General features: G+C 55.9%; 7 protein-coding genes across 7 annotated transcripts; 6 read left to right on the top strand and 1 right to left on the bottom strand.

Moving 5' to 3' along the window:
- Positions 1–257: 257 nt before the first annotated feature.
- JN550_006079 (uncharacterized protein) lies at positions 258–2,770 on the top strand (the record flags this gene model as incomplete). Its single annotated transcript, XM_049317778.1, has 2 exons — positions 258–2,354; positions 2,411–2,770. 2 exons carry the CDS (start codon positions 258–260, stop codon positions 2,768–2,770), a joined length of 2,457 nt encoding a protein of 818 aa, XP_049171965.1.
- Positions 2,771–3,938: 1,168 nt separating this feature from the next.
- JN550_006078 (uncharacterized protein) lies at positions 3,939–6,009 on the top strand (the record flags this gene model as incomplete). Its single annotated transcript, XM_049317777.1, has 4 exons — positions 3,939–4,032; positions 4,457–4,737; positions 4,798–5,424; positions 5,482–6,009. 4 exons carry the CDS (start codon positions 3,939–3,941, stop codon positions 6,007–6,009), a joined length of 1,530 nt encoding a protein of 509 aa, XP_049171964.1.
- An 876-nt stretch (positions 6,010–6,885) lies between these two features.
- Positions 6,886–7,758, top strand: JN550_006077 (uncharacterized protein; the record flags this gene model as incomplete). The annotated part of the gene is made up of 1 exon (XM_049317776.1): positions 6,886–7,758. The coding sequence occupies one exon, from the start codon at positions 6,886–6,888 to the stop codon at positions 7,756–7,758; it is 873 nt and encodes a 290-aa protein (XP_049171963.1).
- Positions 7,759–8,426: 668 nt separating this feature from the next.
- Positions 8,427–9,759, bottom strand: JN550_006076 (uncharacterized protein; the record flags this gene model as incomplete). Its single annotated transcript, XM_049317775.1, has 4 exons — positions 8,427–8,909; positions 8,987–9,468; positions 9,535–9,592; positions 9,661–9,759. The coding sequence occupies 4 exons, from the start codon at positions 9,757–9,759 to the stop codon at positions 8,427–8,429; spliced, it is 1,122 nt and encodes a 373-aa protein (XP_049171962.1).
- Positions 9,760–10,721: 962 nt separating this feature from the next.
- On the top strand, positions 10,722–14,145 carry JN550_006075 (uncharacterized protein; the record flags this gene model as incomplete). Its single annotated transcript, XM_049317774.1, has 4 exons — positions 10,722–10,796; positions 10,866–11,219; positions 11,282–12,983; positions 13,037–14,145. 4 exons carry the CDS (start codon positions 10,722–10,724, stop codon positions 14,143–14,145), a joined length of 3,240 nt encoding a protein of 1,079 aa, XP_049171961.1.
- Positions 14,146–15,218: 1,073 nt separating this feature from the next.
- Positions 15,219–18,434, top strand: JN550_006074 (uncharacterized protein; the record flags this gene model as incomplete). Its single annotated transcript, XM_049317773.1, has 1 exon — positions 15,219–18,434. The coding sequence occupies one exon, from the start codon at positions 15,219–15,221 to the stop codon at positions 18,432–18,434; it is 3,216 nt and encodes a 1,071-aa protein (XP_049171960.1).
- Positions 18,435–19,393: 959 nt separating this feature from the next.
- Positions 19,394–23,641, top strand: JN550_006073 (uncharacterized protein; the record flags this gene model as incomplete). The annotated part of the gene is made up of 6 exons (XM_049317772.1): positions 19,394–19,654; positions 19,721–22,015; positions 22,065–22,502; positions 22,555–22,801; positions 22,858–23,108; positions 23,180–23,641. 6 exons carry the CDS (start codon positions 19,394–19,396, stop codon positions 23,639–23,641), a joined length of 3,954 nt encoding a protein of 1,317 aa, XP_049171959.1.
- Between the last annotated feature and the right edge of the window lie 844 nt (positions 23,642–24,485).

The raw sequence follows: 24,485 nt of genomic DNA, 5'->3' as shown, positions 1-24,485 counted from the left end.
ACCCAACATCCCACGCAGCATCGCGGCCTCCTGCTGCCGGCAATTTCTCCTGCTGCGAGCACGCATGACAGGCCCCGGCCAGCACTCATGAGGAGAGCTCTGCATTTGACCGCTATTGAGTCCCTTCGTTCCCGGTCGATCGGCCGCTGCTCAGTGAACGGGACCCTGGATGTTGTTGGCACGCCCGCCCAACCCAAACTGCGTCCTAGCACATTAGACTTTCACACTCATCAGCGCTACCTGCGACCGCAGCAGCTATGAACAACGACCTGAGTCTCTCCCGAGCCCTTGGCGGCCTGCGGATAGCCAATCCAGACGATGCCGACCCCGGTCCTTCGAGAGAGCCCTCGACCGAACCTGACGAGTCCTCGGCCGCCATCGATTCTGCACCCCAGCTCGAGTCTCACACCAGACCGAGCAGAAGCCAGACAGCTGAATCGTCGGTGATGCCCACCCCCGGCCTAAGTCCTGAACCATCGAGCCAACTCCACGCCTATCCACAAAACGGCGCCCCTGCCTATCCGAATTCCACCTCCCGCCCCGGCTCTGCTCTCTACACCTCCGCGGAGCGAGACCAGGCTGCCAACTCATACAACCTCCTGCGGACGGAACCATCGAGGTCTTCCATGTTCAACATCCCCACCCGGACCGATTCGAGATCTGGGCCCTCCTACTCCGCAGACCCCGGCAGTATTCCCACGCGGGAGACAAGCCACCGCGAACGATCATACAATCCGAACCGGCAGGTGCCCTTGCCAGCAGGAAGCGGGCCCCTCCCTCCTAGGAGGAGCTCGAAAGGTATGGGCGGAGGCTATGCGTCCATCCCTGGCATTCCCATTGCCCCGGAACCTACTGGAGGCATCAAAGTCCCAGTGTCACAAAGCAGCGAGGAGTGGAAGGACAGGGGCGCGGCGGTCAGCATGCGCAAGGAGGTGGATGCAAACGGAAAGACCGTGATGAAGCCGGTAAAGAAGGGCGTTCGGGATTTCTCTTTTGGCAGAATCCTTGGTGAGGGTTCTTACAGTACCGTCTACCTCGCAACCGATCGCCAAACCCTGAAAGAGTACGCCGTCAAAGTCCTTGAGAAGAGGCATATCATCAAGGAAAAGAAGATCAAGTACGTCAACATTGAGAAGGATACGCTCAACCGCCTGACGGAACACCCTGGTATTGTCCGTCTATACTACACCTTTCAAGACGAGAGCTCCCTGTATTACGTTCTGGACCTGTGCACCGGTGGAGAACTTCTTGGCGTATTGAAGAAGACGGGGACGTTTGACGAAGAATGCACGAGGTATTTCGGTGCTCAGATTTTGGACGCTATTGAGTACATGCACTCTCGTGGCGTGATACACCGCGACCTCAAGCCCGAGAACGTGCTCCTCGATGAGCAATTGCATGTCAAGATTACTGATTTTGGCACGGCACGACTATTGACAGACCCGAGGTCGCCAAAGCCACAACAACCCCCCAGGCTGGACGACCCGAGCGGGAAGAACAAGGCGTCAGATGACAACAGGGCGGACTCGTTCGTCGGTACAGCCGAATACGTCAGCCCTGAACTTCTCAAGGATAGGAACGCTTGTAAGGCTAGTGACTTGTGGGCTTTCGGATGCATGATATATCAGATGCTGGCTGGCCGACCGCCATTTAAGGGGGGCACGGAGTGGTTGACTTTCGAAAAGATCATCAACCTCGATTACGAATTTCCCCAGGGATTCCCACCGGCAGCGCGCGATCTGGTCGAGCGGCTGCTCGTCCGCGACCCGTCACGAAGGCTGACGATCGAGCACATCAAGAACCATGAGTTTTTCGATGGGCAAACCTTCGGCAAAGGCCTCTGGCGGACGAAAGCGCCTCGTCTCCGCCCCTACGTCCCGCCTACGCCGGAGGCCAAGATCATCCAGTTGAACGGACAATCCAATGCGGCCCAGGCCATGTCCAGACTGGCCCCGAGTTCGAGCAACGGCGCATCGCGCACACCCGGCAGAATCATTACAGACATCCCACCTCCGTCACAACTGGACATCGAATGGTCGCCAGTTTTGACCAAGACGAATGAGAGGATACTGAGGCTCGGTGATTTGTTAATTCTATCAGCACCGATACCCAACAGCCCGCACGCCAAGAACGGCGGCGACGAGGGCCATAGAAAGTTTGCACGGTTCTTCGGTGGGAGCACGACTAAGAAGAGACAGCGATTGGTTATGATCACGTCGAGCGGTAGGATAGTGCTGGCACCCGCGGGGGGAGAAGAAAAGAAGGCGAAGCAGGAGATCTCACTCCTGGCGCCCGACAGCGCTTGGCGAACACAGATAGACGCCAAGGGGCAGACAGTGTGGTGTGTAGACTCGGTAAGTGGAGGGAACCACTCGGTACAGTAGCTCCCCTTTTGGCTGACCTGACGCAGTACGGAGTCCACTACACGTTTGAAGAGCCCAAAGCAGCCAACTCGCTGGACTCTTCGCGGCCGACGGCCGACGACTGGCTCGAGTGTTTGGAACAAGCCAAGGATATGGCCATGTCCCAAAACATGGCCGGAGCCTACAATGGCGACAATGGGTTTAGTGAGATGTCGTCCTCCATGTCTAGCCCGGCCAGCACCTTTGGCGGTAACAACGCCTACTCGGAAGGCTTTGGGATCAGCGACCGGTCGCAGAGACATCACCTGAGCAAGAGCCAGCTCAGCCTCGAAGACACGTCCAACACGACGAAGAGGAATCGGTTCAGCAAGCGGCAGTCCAAGCAAGGACTTGGCTCAGCCTTCTAGTGCAAGGTCTTTCCGCCCCAGAAACAACGGGGCTGCTCGTGAGCGGCGTGGTGGATGCAGCCCCAAGAAGTACATCCATATACCTCCTTTTCTTTGTCGCATATCGAAGCGTGGCGTCGCGGGTTGATAAATTTTGCATGATGGCGGGGACGGAGAGCCCGTGGCACGATCACGGGGCAGTCGGAGGCTGCCAGAGGATTGCTCCCCCGATATCAGTCAGAAGCATTAGATACAATGCCGGTGGAAGGCTTGACCAAGCCGGGACGGCTCGGTACCAAGAGCCAGTAATAAAAACTCGCCGTAGGGCCGGGGACCTGTGAGTGCCTTGGCCAGACTAGCGACAGACCTGTAGGGAAGAGAAAACAGAGATTTGACCGTGACGCGGTCACGGTGAAAAGCATCAATCGACGGCGCCATACGTGCAAGTCCATTGACAGAATCAGGATGGGTGGTTGTCGCACCTACTGGAGAGACCTACCCACTCGCTTGCAGACATGGCGATACTAGTCCTTTGTATGCATTCCTGATGTAGACATCGCATCCAGCAAAGGTGTTTGTTCACAGCTACAGTAGGATGAACCAGAGAGACAGAATGCCTGCCTGTAATTGTGGACAAGTGGCGTGTCTCGAAAAAAGGGCACACGAGTGCAGGCAAGTGGATTGTATCACGATTTCTATAGTCTCCATATGAAGTGGGAGGTGGTTAAGATGCCGCTCAGCTGAGAACTGCGCTATGTACGTGTAGTTGTCTCCAATACCCGTCCAAGGTACTGATCTCCCCCCCAGAAGCCGTGGCGCACGGGCCACAGCGTCCACTTGCGGGATGGCTTGGCTCTGTGCGTAGCGACCAGACCAGACCAAGACCAAGACCAGACCGGGCCAAGCCAAAGGGCGTGTGCAAAACCTCCTGCCATCTCTCCAATAAGTGCAGCCAGCCAACGCGAGTCGCGCGCCTTCACGAGAGATTTGCCCGATTCCCTCGATATCCCAATCTCCAGGAGCAGCAGCAGCCGCCGCCAACGCATCGTCGCACGCGACCCACGCGCTCCATCGTAACTGTGACTCCTGTCTCACCAGCAAACAGTGTCGCCTCGCCCCTCCCCCGTCGCACCCTGACCGCGCCTCGCATCGCATCGCATCGCATCGCACCCGCGCATCACCGGCCACGATGCAGCCCGCCTACCGTCCCCCGTACCCGCCGCAGCAGCAGCAGGTCGCCCAGCGCACGCCGCATGCCGCTGGCCAACGACGAGGCGGCATTGGTAAGTGCATGGAGAGCCACCAGGCCCATACGTGATTGATGGCTTTTGCATCCTGCGACGACGCGACAGAGGCCCCCCGGGGCAACAAGTGTTCGGGCCCGGGCTGCTAGTGCCTGTCTATAAGCCCGTGGATTTGCTCGCGAAGCCCAACGCGGCCGTCGACCACCACCCGCCATGCCCGCTATGCCCGCCATGCCCGCCAATACCCCACACATCAAATGACGGATCCACCGAGCGTTAGCTGTGACGATGGCTCCTTCTTTTTCCTAGCTCCCAGTGCCGTCTACCACAGCCTCTACCTACTCCTTCTGTCGCGCCGTGCCCGACTCAGCCCTGTACCACCACACCCTGGCCTCCTCCTCCTCCTCCTCCTCCTCCCACGACCCTCGACGTGCTCCCCGCTGACAGACGCTACCTCCTCCAGGGCCCATGATGTCCTCCGGTCCTCACGGCCCCCATCACCAGGTCCCCATGACCCAGGCCCAGATCGCCCAGCAGCAGCAGCAGCAGGCCATGCAGGTCGAGATGGCCAAGCGCCGGAGCAAGAAGCCCACCGACAAGAACCTGCCCGACAACCTCGACGACTGCACCATCGGCGATGGCGCCGCCAAGTACAGAGACCTCCGCGACTTCGAGAGGAGGCTCGACGCGACCATGACGAGGAAGAGGCTGGACATTGTAGACTCGGTCAACCGCAGCGTCAAGGTATGTATGCAGCCCTGGAGGATCCCAGAGATCAAAGCGCTGACGGCCATGGCCTCCTAGCGGTGGAAGACGCTTCGCATCTGGGTCACCAACACGGCCGAGGACCAGGTCTGGCAGTCCAGCGGCCTCGGCGTCGACTCTTTCGACTTCACGTCCAACTTGGAGCCCACTTACCGTGTCAAGATCGAAGGCCGCCTGCTGGACGATGACAACGATGAGCAGGACAAGGAGGATGACGAGACCAAGACCGAGACCGACGCCGACAAGATGGACGAGGACGGCGACTCCAAGGCCAAGCCCGCCACCAAGTCCCCGAGATACAGGTTTTCGCACTTCTTCAAGTCGTTAAGTGTCGACTTCCCTGCCAACCGGAAAGGCGCGGACCAGGCTGTCGAGTGGAAGAAGCCGGAGCGCGCCGGCAACTCGTCGAACCTCCCTGCCGCCGCAGATTTCGACGAGTTCACCTTCAAGCGAAGTGGCGACGAGAACCTCAACATCACCATCAACCTGTTCCGACACGAGGACCCAGAGAGATATGCTCTGACCCCCGAGATGCAGGATGTGGTGGACAAGCCCGAGGCTACGCGCCAGGAGGTCGTCATGGCCATTTGGGACTACATCAAGTTCACGGGCCTGCAGGAGGATGAGGAGAAGCGTAACTTCCGATGCGACGAGCTTCTCAAGAAGGTAGGCTTCTCTTAGATCTGCCATTTGGGGGGGTTGCCCATACTAATATTGCAACAGGCACTCGGCGGTATCGACTCAGGCAACATCCCTTTGTTGCACAACTACATCACACCAGCCCTGAAGCCCCTCCCTCCTGTCCAGCTTCCCTACACAATTCGTGTCGACGAAGATTTCCACAAAGATCCTCAGCCCACCGTGTACGATGTCCGGGTGGTCGTTGACGACCCACTAAGAGAGAAGATGTCGGCCTTCTTGAGCAATGCCGGATACGCTAGCATGCTCAAAGAGGTCGCGACCATGGATGACCAGTTGGCCACCATCGTACAGGCCATTCACGTCTCCAAGGCCAAGCACGGTTTCTTGAACTCCCTGAGCGAGGACCCGGCCACCTTTGTCAAGAACTGGCTGAGCTCACAGAAGCGCGATCTCGACGTTGTCATGGGCGAGGCCATGAGGGGTGGCGCCGAAGAAGCCACTGGGGATGAATGGAGGAAAGGTGGCATAGATAGTGTCTGGGGCACCGTCAACGCAAAGGAGAGCGTCAGCATGTTGCTGGCAAAGCAACCTCAACACGTGCAACGATAAATCATCAACAGGGTTGAAATTCACGGCCACAGAAGTAAAGTGCGTGTCAAGCTGGATCAGCTCGCATCGGAGGTTGACTAGCTGCTGTACTACCACAACAACGATCGACAAGGGATTTGGACGGGTACACTGACTAGGGACAGACGGGAAACGAAAAAGACCTAAGCACCGACGGGTGCATGATGTGGCTCCCGCGAAGCTTACTGCTGTGCGGATCTCATCATCATCAGCAGGGTTGGGATGATGGTATTATCTAGATGCATCCGACCCGCTAATCCCGTCCCCCTCTTACCCGCATCAACCAAGGTCAGAAGGCGTTTTTGGCGCAACGAACCGCGTGCTAGATATCCAGGATGGAAAGGAGTAACTTACGGTGTGCTTTTGCTAGTTTTCATGTAGTTATAGAGCACTGGGTCTGGATGGAATCTGCTGCTGCATTCCTTCGTGGAGAAAGTGTATAGTACCATTACATCGTGAGTCAAGTCGAAATATCGCGTTCTCTTGTGTTGGACAATGGTCAAACTTTTGACCCAATCAACTCAACAATTGCCGAAGGTTGCATTGATACGTCATGGCCAGTCTGGTTGCATGATCAACTGCCGGTGTTAAACTTAACGCCGACAACAGCAACCCACCTTCACTATAGATACCTTTCTGGCCATATACCTATCTAACCTCAGAACAGGTATCACCCATTCGACTGTGTATCTGCACAGCTCGCTCATTTGAGTGGTAGCATTCATCAAGCCAGCAAGATTGTAAGCTGAATTGCATATCCGCCTCCCTAACTCAGCCGATCGTTGACTCCCTGACTTACACCTCCCAGGTAGCTTATACAACAGGCAAAGCAAACTTGGCACGAGCCACCACGGAACCATGTCTGCCATCTTCAAGTCGGGCAACACGGCCGTCATCACCGGCGGCGCATCGGGCATCGGCCTGGCGCTCGCCAAGCGCTGCGCCGCCGCCGGCATGAAGGTGCTGGTGGCGGATCGGAACGCCGCGCTGCTGGCCGCCGTGCCGGCCGTCGTCGGCCCCGCCGCCGTCCCCTTCGAGATGGACGTCGGCAGCGCGGCCGACTGGGAGCGGCTCAAGGCCGCCGTGGCCGCGGACCTGGGCGGCCGCGTGACGCTGCTGGCGCTCAACGCCGGCGTCGGCGGCGTCCGCGCCCTGTCGCTCGCCTCCCCCGAGGCCCCCGACGCCTTCCGCCGCGTCCTCGACACCAACCTCATGGGCGTCGTCAACGGCCTCGCCGCCCTGCTGCCCATCGTCCGCGAGACCGCGGCCGGCCCGGACCGCCCCGCCGCCGTCGTCGTCACCGGGTCCAAGCAGGGCATCACCAACCCGCCCGGCAACCCGGCCTACAACGCGTCCAAGGCCGCCGTCAAGGCGCTGGCCGAGCACCTGGCCTACGACCTGCGCGACACGCCCGTGGGCGTGCACCTGCTGGTGCCGGGGTGGACGTGGACGGGACTCGGGGGCGGGGCGGCGGGGGTGCTGCGCGACGGCGGCGCCGCTGGGAGCGCCAAGCCCGCGGCCGCCTGGTGGCCGGAGCAGGTGGTCGAGTTCCTCGAGGCCAAGATGGCCGCGGGCCAGTTCTGGGTCCTGTGCCCGGACAACGAGGTCTCGGAGCCGCTCGACCGCCGCCGCATGCTGTGGTCCGCGGGCGACGCCGTCGAGGGCCGCAAGCCGCTGAGCCGCTGGCGCGACGAGTACAAGGACGAGGTGGCCGAGTGGATGAAGCAATGATGGAGGGAGGGAATGGGGTGGAGGGGTGGAAGGTTCAAACAAAAGGGGGCCAAATGTTTTACACGGAAGGCGGCAAGGTTCTGGCCGGATATGCAATGGGCGTGAAGCAAATGCCGGAAGTCAAAGCCGTGCGAGATGAGCTCCATCAAGGTCGTTGTTCGCAGGCTACTTAGAGGTCCTTAGGAGGGGTTTTCTAGATATTATACATTTCTTCACACGGACGGAGGTATAAAGGTCAGGCTCGAACCAAACGAAATCATGATGTTTGCGTATAAGTGCAGGGAGAAGGCTCTTGGGGGTATAAACAATATCAATTGACTGCAGTCCTCCTCATGAATTATCTGTTCCATATGCTTCTCGTAATATTCATTGCCGCGCAAACGCTGAGCTCCGACCCTCGTTCAGGCTCCATGACCACCGGATCTCGAAATCTGGCCTCTGTGCTCGTCTATGATAGCACGGAGGCACCGCTGACGCGCATATTGACACGGATGCCCAAGACTCATCTCAATCTTGCCGACATGACCGAACGCCTAGCCATATGCATATGAGGAAAGGGTTATAGATGGTGCCATCTAGGTTCCTAGGGACCCCCTTTCCATTAAAGTTTGACACTTCGTCCCAAGACAGGACCGTATAGACATATCTCAAAGGGCACAAACCCCCCTCTAAACGCCCTGAGACATCTGTCTCGTTGGCGGAATGGGCGTTGGTGGGAGGTTGCGGATCTGCTTGATCAGGAACTCGCGCTCGTCAATGAACTGTTCATCATCCGTGCGATCTTCCAGGAAATGGCTCAGGAAGTTGAGGAGCTTGTCCCGGTTCATAATCAGGATCTTCTGCACGGCTACGGACTTGTGCGGGTTTGCGACGAAGACCTTGAAGACGTGGAAGCCCTCGTACTGCACCATCTTCCTGTCGTCGCGCAGGAGGTTCATGCATATCTTGAGGTGTTCACCGCGGTCGACGTATGCGGTCATGACGTTGTAGTTTGAGCGGTCGAGTAATATTTCGCCGAGCAACTTTATCGACTGACGCTTTGTGACATAGCTGTTGGACTGGACGAGTATGTGGTTATACTTGTCGAAGAAGAGCTCAAAGTTCACGGACAAGTACCGCGGTACAAGCTCCTTATGCTTAGTTAAGAGCTCCTATCGGTGAAGTTAGTACCCGCTGGTGTCTCATGCAGAATATGGCACAATTGGCTGTGTGTAAACAAAGAGCTTACCCGGAACGTAGTGAACGCATCTGCTGCAACCTCGAATGAGCTCTTGTCGATCCAGTCGAAGAATCTCCAGAACACGCCGCTTCCGCTCTGTAAACGTTCCCTCTCAATGGCGGTCACCCCCTTAGCACTCGAGCCTGACTCCTCCCCATCGTCGAACAGGATGATGGCGGCGGCAGCCTCACTCTTCAGGACCTCCCTCAGGACAGTGCCCGCTGGTGTTGCGCTCTCCTTGTGTTCATATCCGCGGCATAGTTCAAGCAGAACCTGCGGCCGGTTGTTGACGACATAGCTCAGTGCTACGGGATCTGTCTTGGGCGAGGCGGTCGGGGGTCGGAATCGGAAAACATATGAGAATATGACTTGGGTATCTTTTCGTGACTCGAACGGGAGGCGCCACAGGTTCTGGGCGAGGAGCAGGAGCAGATCCTCCTCAATGAGACCTTGGACGAGTTGGTAGACTTGGTCGGGCGTGCTGTCGGACTCTGGGGGTAGCGGTCAGTTTATGGGATCAGGCCATGCTCCTCTGTGTGTTTTGTTTGGGGGCTTACCGGGTGTTCCTTGCAGTATGAGTTTGATTTGGCTGAGGACCTTGGCGAGCTCTTCTGCCTGCAATCATCAGTTAGTCGAACATGCGGTGAGGCACGAGGGTAATGGGCATGGGGGGGCTCAAGTACCTTTCCCACCACGTCCAACTTGGTTATGTTCTCCTTTGCCTGCTTGGAGAGGTCTATGGTGTTCGTCCTCGTCCGCGCCCTACCAAATAGGAACGACATGATCACGCTCTACTACCATGGGCTTCCGATCAAGGCGGGTGCATGGATTGGGATCGTCCGATCCCAGGGGCAATGGGAGGAGAGGCGGCCTGGGGAAGGCGACCGTTGGCGCAACGATGGTGGGACGATGGCAGATGACGATAGATTAATAGTAGTAGTAGTAGCAGCACTAGCACCAGTAGCCAGGAGAACAACCTGCGGGGAAGCTCAAGGCAGGATGCGTTGGCAGCGACGTGGTCAGGCAGCTCGTGGGCAGCCAAAGTTTCTTGGAACCTTGACCAGAAAAAGAAGTCTTCTGGAAGGCTGGCTGCGCGGCGTGGTCTCGTGCATGGGTGTGGATGAAGAGCCAAGTGTTGATGGACTTGGTTGCTATTTACATACGATGGCAACCCGGTCATCGAGGGCCGTCAATGCGGGCGCCCAATGTTTATCTTGCAGGGAGCCGGTCCCCTGTAAGCGCCGCTCGCTAATCGCTACCTAATTACCGGCGCCCGAGCTCGTGGATTGGTGGTGGTGCCCGGCGCCCAGGTGGTGGTGCCCAGGTGGTGTACTGTGCTGTAACTAGTTATTAGTTAGCGTAGCGGCCTGGAGGCTGGAGGCTGGAGGCTGGAGGCCAGGACGGCGCGGGGACGCTTCCAGGCTGGGATCTTGTGGGCGGCATCGGGCTGTGGCAGTGGACTCCCTCTCTCTGTTGAATTGATTTTACCCCTCCAAATGTGGCGCAGTCCCCGTCCCTGGGGCCAGCAGTGTTATTGGCTGCGCGGGCGAGTTTTGGGGGGGTTGACTCAAGTCTGTGCTTGACTCACCCCGCCATAATTTTGTCTATACACGGCGATTCGGGTCTCGAGACATCATCTCGGCTCCTCTCCCCGACTACGAGTACCAGGCGATCAAAAGCTGCGTTGTTCGGCGCAGAATAGCAACTGCCCCTCTTCGATCTGAGCGGCCGAAGCTTCATCACCATGTCCATCGACTTCCCCAAGGAGGAGCTGGCCGTCATTGAAAAATGGCGGGAGATCAAGGCATTTGAGCGCCAAGTAAGTCACGCGAGAAAAACACCACGCTTCTGTCTTCTGGCGACAGCAGTCTGACCTTCTCTGCCCTAGGTTGAACTCTCCGAAGGCAAGCCGCAATATGTCTTCTTCGACGGCCCCCCCTTCGCGACCGGCTTGCCGCACTACGGTCACATGCTGGCCTCGACCATCAAGGACATCATCCCGAGATACTGGTCCATGAAGGGTTACCATGTGCCGAGACGCTTCGGTTGGGACACCCACGGCCTTCCCATTGAGCACGAGATCGATAAGAAGTTTGGCATCACCGGCAAGGCCGCCGTCATGGAGATGGGTCTGGCCAAGTACAACGCAGAGTGCCGAGGCATTGTCATGAGATATCGCGAAGAATGGGGCAAGACCATTGAGCGACTTGGTCGCTGGATCGACTTTGAGAATGACTACAAGGTAACACGATGCCGAGAACATCAGCTTCTCCTGAAAGACTCCTACTAAAAGTGTCCCCGCAGACTATGGATACCAACTTCATGGAGTCGGAATGGTGGATCTTCAAGCAGCTGTGGGAGAAGAACTCCGTCTACCAGGGCCACAAGGTCATGCCGTACTCGACTTCGCTCACGACCGCCCTTTCAAATTTCGAGGCCAACCAAAATTACCAGGACGTCAGCGACCCTGCTGTGGTAGTTTCGTTTCCCCTGAAGGACGACCCCAAGACCCATCTGCTGGCATGGACAACAACCCCCTGGACCTTGCCTTCGCATCTGGGTCTGGCTGTCCACCCGGATTTTGAGTACGTCAAGATCCTCGACGACAAGTCCGGAAATCATTACATCCTGCTCGAGAAGCTTCTCACCACCCTTTACAAGGACCCCAAGAAGGCCAAGTTCAAGATCGTGGAGAAGATCAAGGGCAAGGACATGCTGGGCTGGAAATATGAGCCCTTGTTTGACTACCTCGTGGAAGAGTTTGGAGACGTCGCCTTCAAGGTCCTCAATGCCACTTACGTCACTGACGATAGTGGTACGGGTATTGTCCACCAGGCCCCGGCGTTCGGTGAGGACGATTACAATGTTGCGCTCGCCGCTGGAATCATCAACGAAAAGAGGCCGCCTCCTGACCCCCTAGACGATCGTGGTGTCTTCTTAGAAAAGGTTCGCGACTTTGCCGGCATGCACGTCAAAGAGGCCGACAAGCACATCATCAAGCACCTCAAGGGCACCGGCAGACTCGTCGTCGACTCACAGCTGAAGCACTCGTACCCCATGTGCTACCGCTCTGACACACCTCTCATCTACCGTGCCGTGCCATCGTGGTTTATTCGCATCCCGGAGATTGTCCCGCAGATGTTGAAGAACATTGAGAATACCCACTGGGTCCCAAGCCATGTAAAGGAGAACCGGTTTGCCAACTGGATCGCCGGTGCCCGTGACTGGAACGTGTCCCGAAAGCGGTACTGGGGTACCCCTCTTCCCATCTGGGCCAGCGATGACCTGGAGGAAAAGATTTGCATTGGAAGCATTGCTGAGCTGAAGGAGCTGAGCGGCTATGAAGGCGAGATTACGGACCTTCACCGAGATAAGATTGATCACATCACTATCCCCAGTAAGCAAGGAAAGGGTACCCTGAGGCGTGTTGAAGATGTCTTCGACTGTTGGTTCGAGTCGGGAAGCATGCCTTACGCTAGCCGGCATTATCCATTCGAGAATAAGGAGGCGTTTGCCCAAGGGTTCCCCGGTGATTTCATCGCAGAGGGCCTCGACCAAACCCGTGGTTGGTTCTATACGTTGGTGGTTTTGGGAACGCATCTCTTCGATGTCTCGCCATTCAAGAACTGCGTTGTCAACGGCATGGTCCTGGCCGAGGACGGCAAGAAGATGTCGAAGCGCTTGAAGAACTACCCCGACCCCAGCCTCATTTTTGAGAAGTATGGTTCAGATGCCCTGCGTCTCTACATGATCACAGGTCCGGCAGTGAGAGCAGAGCCCCTTCGCTTCAAGGAGTCGGGTGTCAAGGAGATCGTGCAAAAGGTCCTCCTTCCTCTTTGGAACAGCTACAAGTTCTTCGAGGGACAAGTCGCGCTTCTGAAGAAGGTTGAAAATATCGATTACGTCTTCGACCCGAAGATGGAGAGCACGAACGAGAACGTTATGGATCGCTGGATCCTGGCCAGTTGTCAGAGCTTGATCCAATATGTCAACCAGGAGATGGCTGGTGAGTCTACCCTCTCCTCTGTCGCTATTCGCCCAATGCTAACCTATATTTAGCTTATCGTCTGTACACGGTGGTTCCTCGCCTGCTGGAGTTGATTGACAACACCACAAACTGGTACATTAGATTCAACCGAAGACGTCTCAAGGGCGAATACGGTGTCGAAGACACCAAGCATGCCTTGAACAGTTTGTTTGAAGTTCTCTACACTCTGTGCAGAGGCCTTGCCCCGTTCACGCCCTTCATCACCGACACCATCTACTCCAAACTGTTGCCTCACATTCCCAAGGAGTTGCAAGCCGAAGACCCCCGAAGTGTGCATTTCCTTGCCTTCCCTGACGTGCGGCAAGAGCTGTTTGACCCTGTCATCGAGAGGCGGGTTGGCCGCATGCAAAAGGTCATTGAACTGGTCAGAGTATCCCGCGAACGCCGAACCATCGCTGTCAAGACACCACTCAAGACCCTCATTGTCCTTCACCGCGACCAACAGTTCCTCGACGACGTCAAGTCTTTGGAGACATATATCACAGAAGAACTGAATGTCCGGGATCTCGTCCTATCTTCTGATGAAACCAAGTACAACGTTCAGTACAGTGTTACTGCTGACTGGCCGGTGCTTGGTAAGAAGCTCAAGAAAGACATGGGCAAAGTCAAGAAGGCACTGCCCAGCGTGACCAGCGACCAGGTCCGCAAATACACGGAAGACAAGTTCATCGTGGTCGACGGAATTCGTCTCGAGGAAGGAGACCTGGTGGTCCGGCGAGGATTGAAGGAGGATGCCACATCCAAGAACCTGGAGACCAACACGGATCAGGATGTCTTGACCATTCTCGACACCGAGCTGCACGCCGAGCTTGCACAGGAAGGCATTGCACGTGAGATCATCACTCGCGTACAACGTCTGCGCAAGAAGGCCGGCCTGCAACAGACCGATGATGTCAAGATGGAGTACAAGGTACTATCGGATCCCGAGAACATTGGAATCAGCGAGGTGTTCACCACCCAGACCAAGGCCATTGAGAAGGCGTTGCGGCGCCCCATTGACCACCACGAGGTTACCCACTTGGAGGGTGAGATCCCCAAGGAGAAGGAAGAGGGCGTTATCGTAGAGGAGGAGCAGGAAGTCCAGAAGGCAACGTTCCTCCTGAGATTACTCAAGCTGTAGATGCTACCGTATTAGAAGCACTTGCCTAGAGAGATCAAAAACTTGAGAAGCACTGCATAGTTGATGGGGAAACGTGACGCTACGGGACGATGTACGAATGATCAAGCTGACACAGAAAATGAGGAATGATTTCTATTGAACAGGAAAACGCCTAGGTGCGCTTCATGCCTTCTTCGAGGCTTTCTAGGATGCCATTAGAACTCGGAGCACGAATACTTAGATCGGTGACGTTGCACATACCAGGTAGCAGTTCTTGAGCTTCATAAACTCATTCACACACTTGTCCTTGTGGACCGAGTTGTAGTCGGCCACAATACACTTGCCGTATACGGCGGCCTGGGCCGGGCTGAGCATTGAGGCTGTTACGGGAGAACTCGAGTACATACCTCAGCAGAACACTGCGAGGCGGCGGCAGCAAACTTTTGAATCGGCCTTGTCCGAGTCGGGGCTGGCATTCTGGCGACGATGATCCGCCGCAGCTCCTGTCAATGGATCGCCCAGTAATGCACGTCGTGTCCTCAACTCATGGGTCACGGGTCGTGGTCATCTGAGTTGTACAACAGTCTGATGAAGGTGGTGTCAATCGTGCGGAAGTGAAAACCAGTTCCCAAGTGTTGACGTTGGCTTTGCTTTAGAGTGGGGTACGGGAAGTGTGCAGCCCATTAAACAGTGGCTGCGTATGTTGTCCGGCAAATCTGTTAGTTCGAGGCTCAAGTGAAAGTACCGCCCCTGCTGCTGCTACTGCGCGAATCTTCGGAGCTCCAGTGGACCCCGCGATTCTCCACCCTGTCCGGGTCTTTGACCGCGTCGGGGTTCGCGTCTTGACGAACATCGTCTCAACTGGCATTTGGCACTTCGCGACGCTTTGATTTAAAAGACCATTCGGCTTCTGTTGCTATCGCGCTTTCGGCTGTGGGATACACTGTCTGAGTGCCACGCCTCTACCGTTTCTCGCCCGGCCGCAATGTTACTCGAGTACGCGACATTACGCGAAATATAGAAAACCCTCCAGCGCGAACGCCATCGGGGGCTACAGAAAGAGATGCTCCGAGCAGCGCCTCGCCGCTTTTCCAATGGCAACCGGCTACGATGACCGGCCATCGACCTCGGGCTCGAGCGCCGCAAGCGTGCCGATGTCTGAGCAGTCCTCAGCCGCGGGTTACTATGCTTCGGTCGGCTCCTCGCTTGCTGGAGACGGCGAAGACTATAATCAAGACGAACTCCAGCTGATATTCGACACGGTCCGGGAAGCGCAGGGCGAACTACCCAAGCTCCATCCTGCCGGCCGTATCCCTACGAGCGCCCTTTTTCTCGCCTATGACAAGCTCCTGGACGCGACAGGCTATGAACCTCCCGACCGCCAGAAACTTGACAAATTGCTGTTCAAGATAGGAGGCTCGCGCGATGGAGAGACGCTTCTCGACAAATTCCATGCTACCATGGCCCGGATGAACATCACCATTAAATTTGATGCAAACGCAGCCGATTTGGTGGACGATTCAACAGAAGATGACTTCTCTTCTCAGTCCGATCATTATGAATATGACAATGGCAGGGAGCCTCCCGAACTTTCCGATGACGAGCAGACGCTGGATCTCGGCACCCATGATTATGTATATGACGGTCCTGAAACCCCTGGCCCTCAGCAAGTTCTCGAAGTTGGCCATCCAGAGGGTAATGAACAGGACAAAGCTATCTCACATGAGCAGAACGAGGCCGTCCTTGAAAAGAGCCTCCTTGGATTTGAACGACACCAGAATCGGGTCCGTTCTGTTAGGCTTCTGGAGAGATGGCAGGAGAGGTCCTCTCTTTTGAGCAAGCAGTTGAACCTCTTCCTCGAGGCTCAAGATGCGGACTTTCAGAATGGATTTCACCATGTGGTTGTGGCGTGGAACGAGATCGCAGTAGAAGTTGATGAGATGCCACTGGAGGACCTTCCTGCCAACGTTTATTCCAAGCGCATTGAGCAGATCGCAGCCCGGACCCACGAAATCCTTGCAACTAAAAATACTCTGACTCGATGGCGCCAAAGTACGAGAGAACGACTAGAAAGATGTGCCACACCACCCGATCACGACGAGGACTACAGCGCTAGCCCCGAGGTTGAGCTACGCTTGTCAAGGCTGGCCTCCCGTGCTCACGATAATCTTATGAAGTCACGGGCGTTCACCCAATGGTTCAACAGAGCATCGGAGGAGGAGAACAAAGCTCGGATCGCTGATATGGCTCATCAAATGGGCCTAAAGTCCCGAGCTTTCGGTCTACGACCTAAGATAGAGGCGTTGGCCGCGGCTCTCCGTGAGCGCATGCAACTCAAAGCCGGTCAGCCGCTGGATGAGACGGCGGAGGTCCATGCAAAGCCAAAGATGCCAATTATCTCACCCACACACGTATCAGAACCACCTGCAGCACCAGCGCCAACGGGCCCAGAGTCATCCAAGACAGCATCTGAAGTACCGGCGCAGGCGACTCACCCAGCTGCCGAGGCTACACCGCAGCTAGTAGTTTCAGTACAGCCTGTAAGTAAAACAGGATTTTCGGCAGAAGAAGAAGACGAAGTGAGGGATGAACGCACTATGCTCGCACGAAGACATATACTCCGCATGAGATTCTTCAAAGCCTGGGAAGACTATACAACAGTACACACGACGAGAGCAAAGGATTTTGCGCTTCAGAAAGCCGTGGACCCCTGGTTGGAGAGATCTAGTGAGCTTACTCAAAAAGTCTCCAAGTTCTCAAATGGCTATGAAAAAGGCTTGGTAAAAGACGTCTGGGATGGCTGGAGAAACGCTTTCTCACATCAAGATGCTCTGGACGCCCTGGCTACAGAGTCACGGAAGAAAAACCGGATAAGAAGAACATTAAAACCATGGATAGCTGCGGCTCGATCAAGACGCAAACGCTACGAGGCTCAGCGACAGGCTCTCCGACAATGGTATTTCTCGCAAGATCAGTACGACGATTTTGCGCTAGTAGCAGCAACCTATTGCAGAGAAGCGCGGATGAGAAGTACCTTATCCAAATGGCGATTTTCTGTCAACAGCGACCATCCGCAGACACAGGAACTAAAGCGCCGAGCTGAGAAAGCCAATGAGTTCCGCCTCAAGTATGGTACACTACAGGAGTGGAAGGCTCGAGCTCGAGAAAATGCAGTTGACACGAGGATGAAAAGAGATGCCATCCAGCTATGGCGTGGTAGACTCGAGACCGACGCCTCTCTGGGGCAAGAAATGCAACATCGCGTCAGGCGGGTCAATCTCTACTATACGGCGAGATTGTTAGTGCCAATATGGCGAGACAAGACACGTCAAGCTCTTGAGAGGAAACAAGAGCTCCACGAAGTCAGTGAGCAGGCTGACTTTGATGCCCTCGCGCGAGAAGCCGCGCGGACCTGGCGAACATTAGCCAAGCAAAAGCGCAAGGCCAAGCTTCGAGAGGCTCACCTGGAGGTCCGCCGGAGGGTAAAGAAGGGAATGGGATCCCATTGTGTGATTCAGTGGCGGCATGCACTGGAGGCTAGCTACACCCGCTACGAACGGATGAACACATATCTGGAAGAGATGGCTCTGGATCGAGAACTAGCCGCCGCGGGGCGGGCACTCGAGACCTGGCGTGTGCGTGCCCAGGAGAAGGCGGACTCGGACACAATGAGTGGCGCAGTGGCCAAGCAAAAGGTACTCAGCATTTGGCGAGAGCAAACAGCCGCGCATCGGCAGCTGCGCGCCGAAGCGGACCAACACTGGCAAGAGAAAGCCGAGTCTAAGGCCTTGAAAGAGTGGAAGCTGAGCTCGCTACAAATAGAGGGCCGCCGAAATACCGCCAGCAAGCACCTCAACAAAGACAGAAAGCTGATGAAACAAGGCTTCGAGACGTGGTATGGGCGCGCTGCTGACAAACTGGTGCCGAGTCAATTGTTTGACGGGCCTCACGCGAGTATTGGTCACTTGAACGAAGACATACAGAACCAAACCATCCAGACACCATCTAAGGGGCTCTTGTCAACATGGAGGGCAGCTGCGACGGGGCAGTCTTCACCATGGATCCCAAGACATGAAGCGGATGTGGAGGAGGAGGTATTTGCGGGAACGCCAGGAAGACCACATTTATTCCCGGGCTCGTTCACATCAGGGCAGACCACCACACCCTTGGCACCGATTCCGCAACGGCAGCCATGGCATGGCCTAGGAGGGGGCCCGAGTGACTCGGTCTTGGGGCGGTCAGCTCCTGGGGGGACAACACTACGTTCTGCTCGCTCTCGGCGGAATCTCCGGGTCTCCTGGGCTCAGTAGGCACTCCGGGATGTAGCTTGAAGCTGTAGAGTAAGTGTTTGGAAGAGGTGTCTGAGTCTCGTGAATGGGGAATGCATGTGCATGGTTACGGCGTTGAATATGATACCCAATGGATTTGATAGCAATGCGAAGATCTTACGAAGCAATACTAAACATTTTCTGGATGCACGTGGATGTTGACACCGGCGCTCGCTGTAGCACTGGACACGCCGGTCTACCATCTCAAGCTCTAAAGTGCAGTTCAATATCTAAATGGCAATAGTACAACTGCTATAACAAAGTCCATGTGTTGGCTCTGGCCAAGTGTCAGCTATTTGGGCAACCCTATAATACAACCGACCGTAGATGCTCGGCAGTGGCTGGAGCTAGCGTTCTAGCGCATCCACCTGGTACCAAGGTGCTGCTCTAGCCCCCACGTCATCCGCTGCAGCTCCCATGTCGCGCGATGGGGCAGCTGACACGACAGCGTCAAGCACCAGGTGCACACTTGCAGGTAGCACTGCTGCCCACGATAGCCGACACCAACGTAGAGGACCGCCCGGCTTCGAAGCTCCGCGCGAACCAGCAGAGACCAATTCAATCAGCAGAAGCTTCGCGCCTTCGATTGCTTGGCAGTATTGCTACATCTTCTCGGAGCCAATTTCATAACACGTTCGCGCCCCTGCCAACCCGACCGAGCTTGCCTCCAGCTGTTCGTACGCCCTCTAGCTACTTCACTCCCAAGACCTCATGTCGATCGCATGCCGATGCTGATTTCCATAAAGCGCACAACGCCTCCGCATGGTCTGAACAAGAGACCCGAACCGTACGACGAGATATCACGTATCCGCCGTGCGCCGCCAGCGACACCCTCTTCCCAGGCCGCCGGCCAAAAGAACGCTGCCTCTGTGGGCTCCAGCACCTCCTTAGACTACCACCCAGCGATGTCCGGCCTGCGCGACCTGAACAGGTAGCCTAGAATGAAGGCGGTCCTACCGGGAAAGCCCGAAGCCAGCCTCCAAGGTCTGTCGACGGGCTACTGGGATGGGAAGCGCGTCGTGGTGTACATCAGTGGCAACGCCCTCACCATCCTCTCCGACCCCGAGACCATCTTGCAGACCATCTACGATGACGACGAGCGCAAGCTGGAGGCCGTGGCCTTTGACGAGTTCTCGGGAAAGATAGCCGCCTCGACCGGGTCTACGGTGAGGATATACAAGCCGTTTGACGGCGAGCAAAGGGTAAGCAGTCCCTGGATCTGAACACGCTGTGGATTTGAGGCCTAGCTGCTCACTTATTGGCCTTAGTGGGCACTGCAATCATCGCTAGAGATCGACGATGCCTCAACGCCGGCGACGCTCTCCTGGGGGAGCTCCGAGGAGCTCCTCATCGGCCGAGGCTCTCTGTGGCTTTACAACACAGCATCCACAACCCCCTTGTGTCACTGGCGAAAAGAGCTAGCTGCACCGGCGAAGATAGCGGCCTTGTCGTACGATTCCGCCTATATAGCCTCGGTAGGATACAATGACCGACTGGTCAAGGTCTGGCGCAGGCTGCAGTTCGGTTCCGACGAGGTACACTTCGACTTTGGCTACCTGCCGCACCCGCGTGCTGTCACGAGTATGCAATGGCGTAAACCCTTCCACGTGGACCAGACAATCGAGAACGTTCTCTACACCTTTTGCGTGGACAACTACATGCGCGTATGGACTGGTGCGGACGGGCACGGTTGCGAAACGCTCCGCCTCTGGGGCAAAGTAAACCTGACGACCGCCATTCAGGATGAAACTCTGGCTCGGAAGCCCGGCTCGGATCTGCGATGGGCCTTCATCATCAGTCAACGAGATCTTGCTACGGCCACGGAGAAGGCCGTACAAGAAAAGGGGGATGGCCAGGAAAAGGATGTTGCACTCCAGTACCTCATCTCCATCGCCAACAGAGATACTGAGATATGCATGGTGCTGGACGGCCGGGGCAACATGGCAGCGTATGCTCTGGAGGACGTCAGCAGCAAGTCAAAGAGTGCCAACCACATTGACAATGTCGCCCTCGCGAAATCCAAAGACTTCGACTTCACCTCTGGTTCTGATGGCGAGTTGCAGCATGTTGAGATCGTCAATTATTGCAATCGAGGCTCTGGTCACTTGCACGTGCTGTTTCACCATTTTGACGGGAAGGTGGAGGTGTTCGAGAGCAATATAGCGGATTTGCTCGATCCCACGTCAAAACCCGGGCGCCTGAACCACAAGGCTACATGGTCCGGTCATTCCGCTTCCATCAAGAAGATTGTGCGCAACTTCAGTGGCCGCGCCATCGTCTCGAGGACCGAGGAGAGCGAGAGTATAGTCTGGAAACACGCCGCAAATCCGAAGGAAACCAGACTTCTCCGTCAGAGCATTATTCCCGAGAAGAGGCATATCCACAGAATATGTCTTCTGAGGGGCGGCAGCTTTGTTGTCTTTCTGCACCATGACACCATTTGCTTGTGGGACTGTCGGCATTCGACCCCAAAGCTGCTAGCGGAGAGCAAGTATAAACTATCTGGAAAACCTCTCTGCATTCTCGTCCTACCACGCCATAGTGTGAACGAGGTTTCGGTGGCCCATATTGCCACGGTTACTTCGGAGCACCAAGGTATCGTGTGGGAGTTGAACCTACCTATCCAATCCCATCAGAAGAAAGCGCCACAGGTCAACGGTCATACCGGGGACTTCGCCGCTATACAAGAGTTCTGTACGTTTGACTTGGAGGGCGCCGGTGATCTTGCCTATGTGCTGCCGGTGGACCCGGCCGGTGCCTCGCCGGTGATATCCGGGTTCCTTGATGTGTTTGCTCGGGATGTCGCTGTCTCTTACACCCATGAAGGTAGAGTAGAGTTCTGGACAGCCCGAGTAGACAAAGAACGCCAGCGTGTGGAGTGGCTATCGACATCGTCGATGGAGACAGGCGTCTCCAAGCCAGCGCTAGTTAGCGGTAGTACCATGAAGAAGGCGGCTCTCGTCAACGCGAACAGGTCAGAGGTGACCATCTGGGACATTAGAGGCGCCCAACTTGAATATGCCCAGGAATTCGAGAGCCACAACACTGTGCAGGACCTGGACTGGACGTCAACACCGGACTCGCAGTCTATACTAGCAGTTGGCTTCCCGTATAGGGTAGTTCTGCTTTCGCAGATGCGCTTCGACTATCTCAACAAAGGCCCCGCGTGGGCACAGATCCGGGAAATCAGCATTCGAGACTTTACGCCCCACCCTATAGGCGACTCGACCTGGTTAAGCGGCGGCAATCTCGTGATCGGCGCCGGAAATCAGTTGTTCATGTACGATCGCATGTTCGAGGCGCAAACCTCCTCGGTTACAGCCTCTCGCTTGCCGCCGCGCAAAGACCGGCTTAGGGACGTCTTTGAGGTTGTACAGCGACTCAACGGCCCCTTGCCGGTCTTCCACCCGCAATTTCTCAGTCAATGTATGCTTTCTGGGAAACATTATCAAGTAAAGCGGTTATTGTTGGCCCTCAATCACACTTTGAAATATCATGTCGAAGGCGACCCGATAGATGACTATTTGGGCCTTGATGTGGCTGAGTTCTATTCGGACGGTGACGTGAGTGGTATATAATGCTATCCACGGATTTGGCTAACATAATTTTTAGACTTCATCAAGGACCAATGGAGGCGAACCCGGGTACCTTATGCGTCGTGTATCACTCGACGACAGTGAGGAGGCCTTCACCGAGGATACCGCAGTATCCATCGGCGAAAGGCTACAAAAGATTGCCTTGCCCCAACTATCTGGGCATGAACAGATCCAATTGATCGATATAGTTGAGTGTGTCGGCATGGTGGAAAAGCAACGGCGCTCCATGGACGAGAATGGCGCGCGTTTCATGCTTTTCTTCCGACAGCATGCTTTACATAAGCGCAGGACCAATGAGATGCACATGTCCTGGCGGGAGATCAACTGGGCATATCATTCAACGAGTCAGGACATCTTGACAGATTTCGTTTCCCGCCAATATCACGGGACGATGTTATGGGAGAATGCTCGGGAAAGCGGCATCTTCATGTGGCTTGCCGACACTGCTGCAGTGGTAAGACCAGTCCCCCCGAGAAGCAAAATCAGCTAGCTAACGTCCCATACAGAAAGCCCAGTTTGAGATTGTCGCCCGGAATGAGTACACCAAGAGCGAGATGAAAAACCCAGTTGACTGCAGTCTGTTCTACCTTGCACTCAAGAAGAAAACCGTTCTTCAGGGCTTGTGGCGCATGGCAACCTGGAACAGAGAGCAGGGCGCTACACAGAAGTTGTTGGCGAATAATTTCGAAGATCACAAGTGGAAGACTACCGCTCTCAAGAACGCATACGCCTTGCTCAGCAAGCGACGTTTCGGTAAGCAGAGCTTCACACGTGTCTTAGGGAACAGTGATACTAATCAATCCCTGTAGAATATGCCGCCGCCTTCTTCCTCCTTGCAGATCACTTGCAGGATGCTGTAAACGTGTGCCTGAACCAGATCAAAGACCTCCAACTTGCTATAGCGATTACTCGGGTCTACGAGGGGGATAATGGGCCGATTCTACGAAAACTCCTCGAGAACGAGGTCCTTGCCATCGCTGCACAGGAGGGTAATCGTTGGCTGGCCTCATGGGCGTTCTGGATGCTGAGGCGCCGTGATATGGCAGTGCGCGCCTTGATCGTAAGTTCTTTACCTACTTGACGTACTTCCGGCTGGCACTGTTCTCGGAACATATTACTAACAACTCATAGACCCCAGTATACACACTCCTCGAAACGCCTGTCTCGCCCGACCTCAAGGCGAAGCTATTCTTGACTGACGACCCAGCCCTAGTGGTGCTCTACGCGCAACTGCGGCAGAAGACGCTACAAACCCTGCGTGGCGCCGCAAAGGTCACGCCCAAGACGGAGACCGAGTTCGTGCTCCACAACGCCCGGCTGTACGACCGCATGGGCTGCGACCTGCTGGGGCTGGACCTGGTGCGGAACTGGGAGTTCCTCCGCCCGCCCAGCACGGCGGAGAGCGGGCTCGGAGGTGACATCGTGGACCCGCGGAAGATGCTGCGCCGGCGGAGCTCGCTCGTCGTGGCGGACCTTCCTGTCAGCCCCATCACCGGGGAAATGAAGACGGGCGGCAAGGAGAAGCCCAAGAAGGAGCCAACTGTATTTGAGGAGCCCGATGCCGGTAGTCTGTTGGATAGCTTCGGGTTTTAAGGACAGGGAGTATAGGAACGCGTTGGACGGATGGTAATAACGGATATGGTCGAGAGGACTAAATGAGAACATCCGGGCGTTCCCAAGGAGAGTCGAATACCATTGGATTGCTATGATAATACTTCCATTTGATCAAGGTGCGCTTCGGCCTAGTACACAACTAGAACGGAGTAGTCGTCATGTGCCAAGGACACGCATGGCCAGTGCCCTCTACATGACTACAATCCGTTGTGCTCGTTAACCCCTGAATCTCGCTGCCATTCCGATTGGACAGGCTATTGGATTATCCAACGGAGCACCCCCTTCAACTACAGTAAGAGCTTATCGTAGCCCCCAATCTGAGCCCAACCGGCAGAATATAGTGGCGTCAGCTATGGTTTTAGAGCGTGGTTTGGCCCTGTATCTGTAACCACGGAGGGCCTTTGGTTGAACATGCGCAGAAGAACGGCCCTCCGGCCCGCAGCCCTCGCGATGGGCGTGGGTTGACCACAACTTTGCTAGTCCTGTTCACGTCAATCAAGTTTATGGTTCACAGGATCGCCAAGGGAGATGCAACAACCGTGTTCGAGACACATTCTCAATGATCCTGCCGTGTGCCACGCGCCCGCCGTTCGAAGGATTCGCTAACCCCGGCAATAAAGGCCCCCAGCGTCGCACGGGAGGAACAATCGTTTGAGCGCCCGTGCACTCGTGGGGAGATCGTCGGCCAATATTCCAGGCTACGGCAGTAGTAGGTCACAGTGAATCCTGCACGCAATTGAACGACGTCAACACGTACCCATGCTTGCCACGCTGCGGCGCAGCATCATCTGGGCGTGGTGCGGTATTTGAATTTCCTTGCAGT

Source organism: Neoarthrinium moseri (genome assembly GCF_022829205.1).
Source record: "Neoarthrinium moseri strain CBS 164.80 chromosome Unknown scaffold20_Wmoseri_CBS_16480, whole genome shotgun sequence".
Classification (NCBI taxonomy): Eukaryota; Fungi; Ascomycota; class Sordariomycetes; order Amphisphaeriales; family Apiosporaceae; genus Neoarthrinium; species Neoarthrinium moseri.
This window is presented reverse-complemented; position numbering and strand designations above follow the sequence as displayed.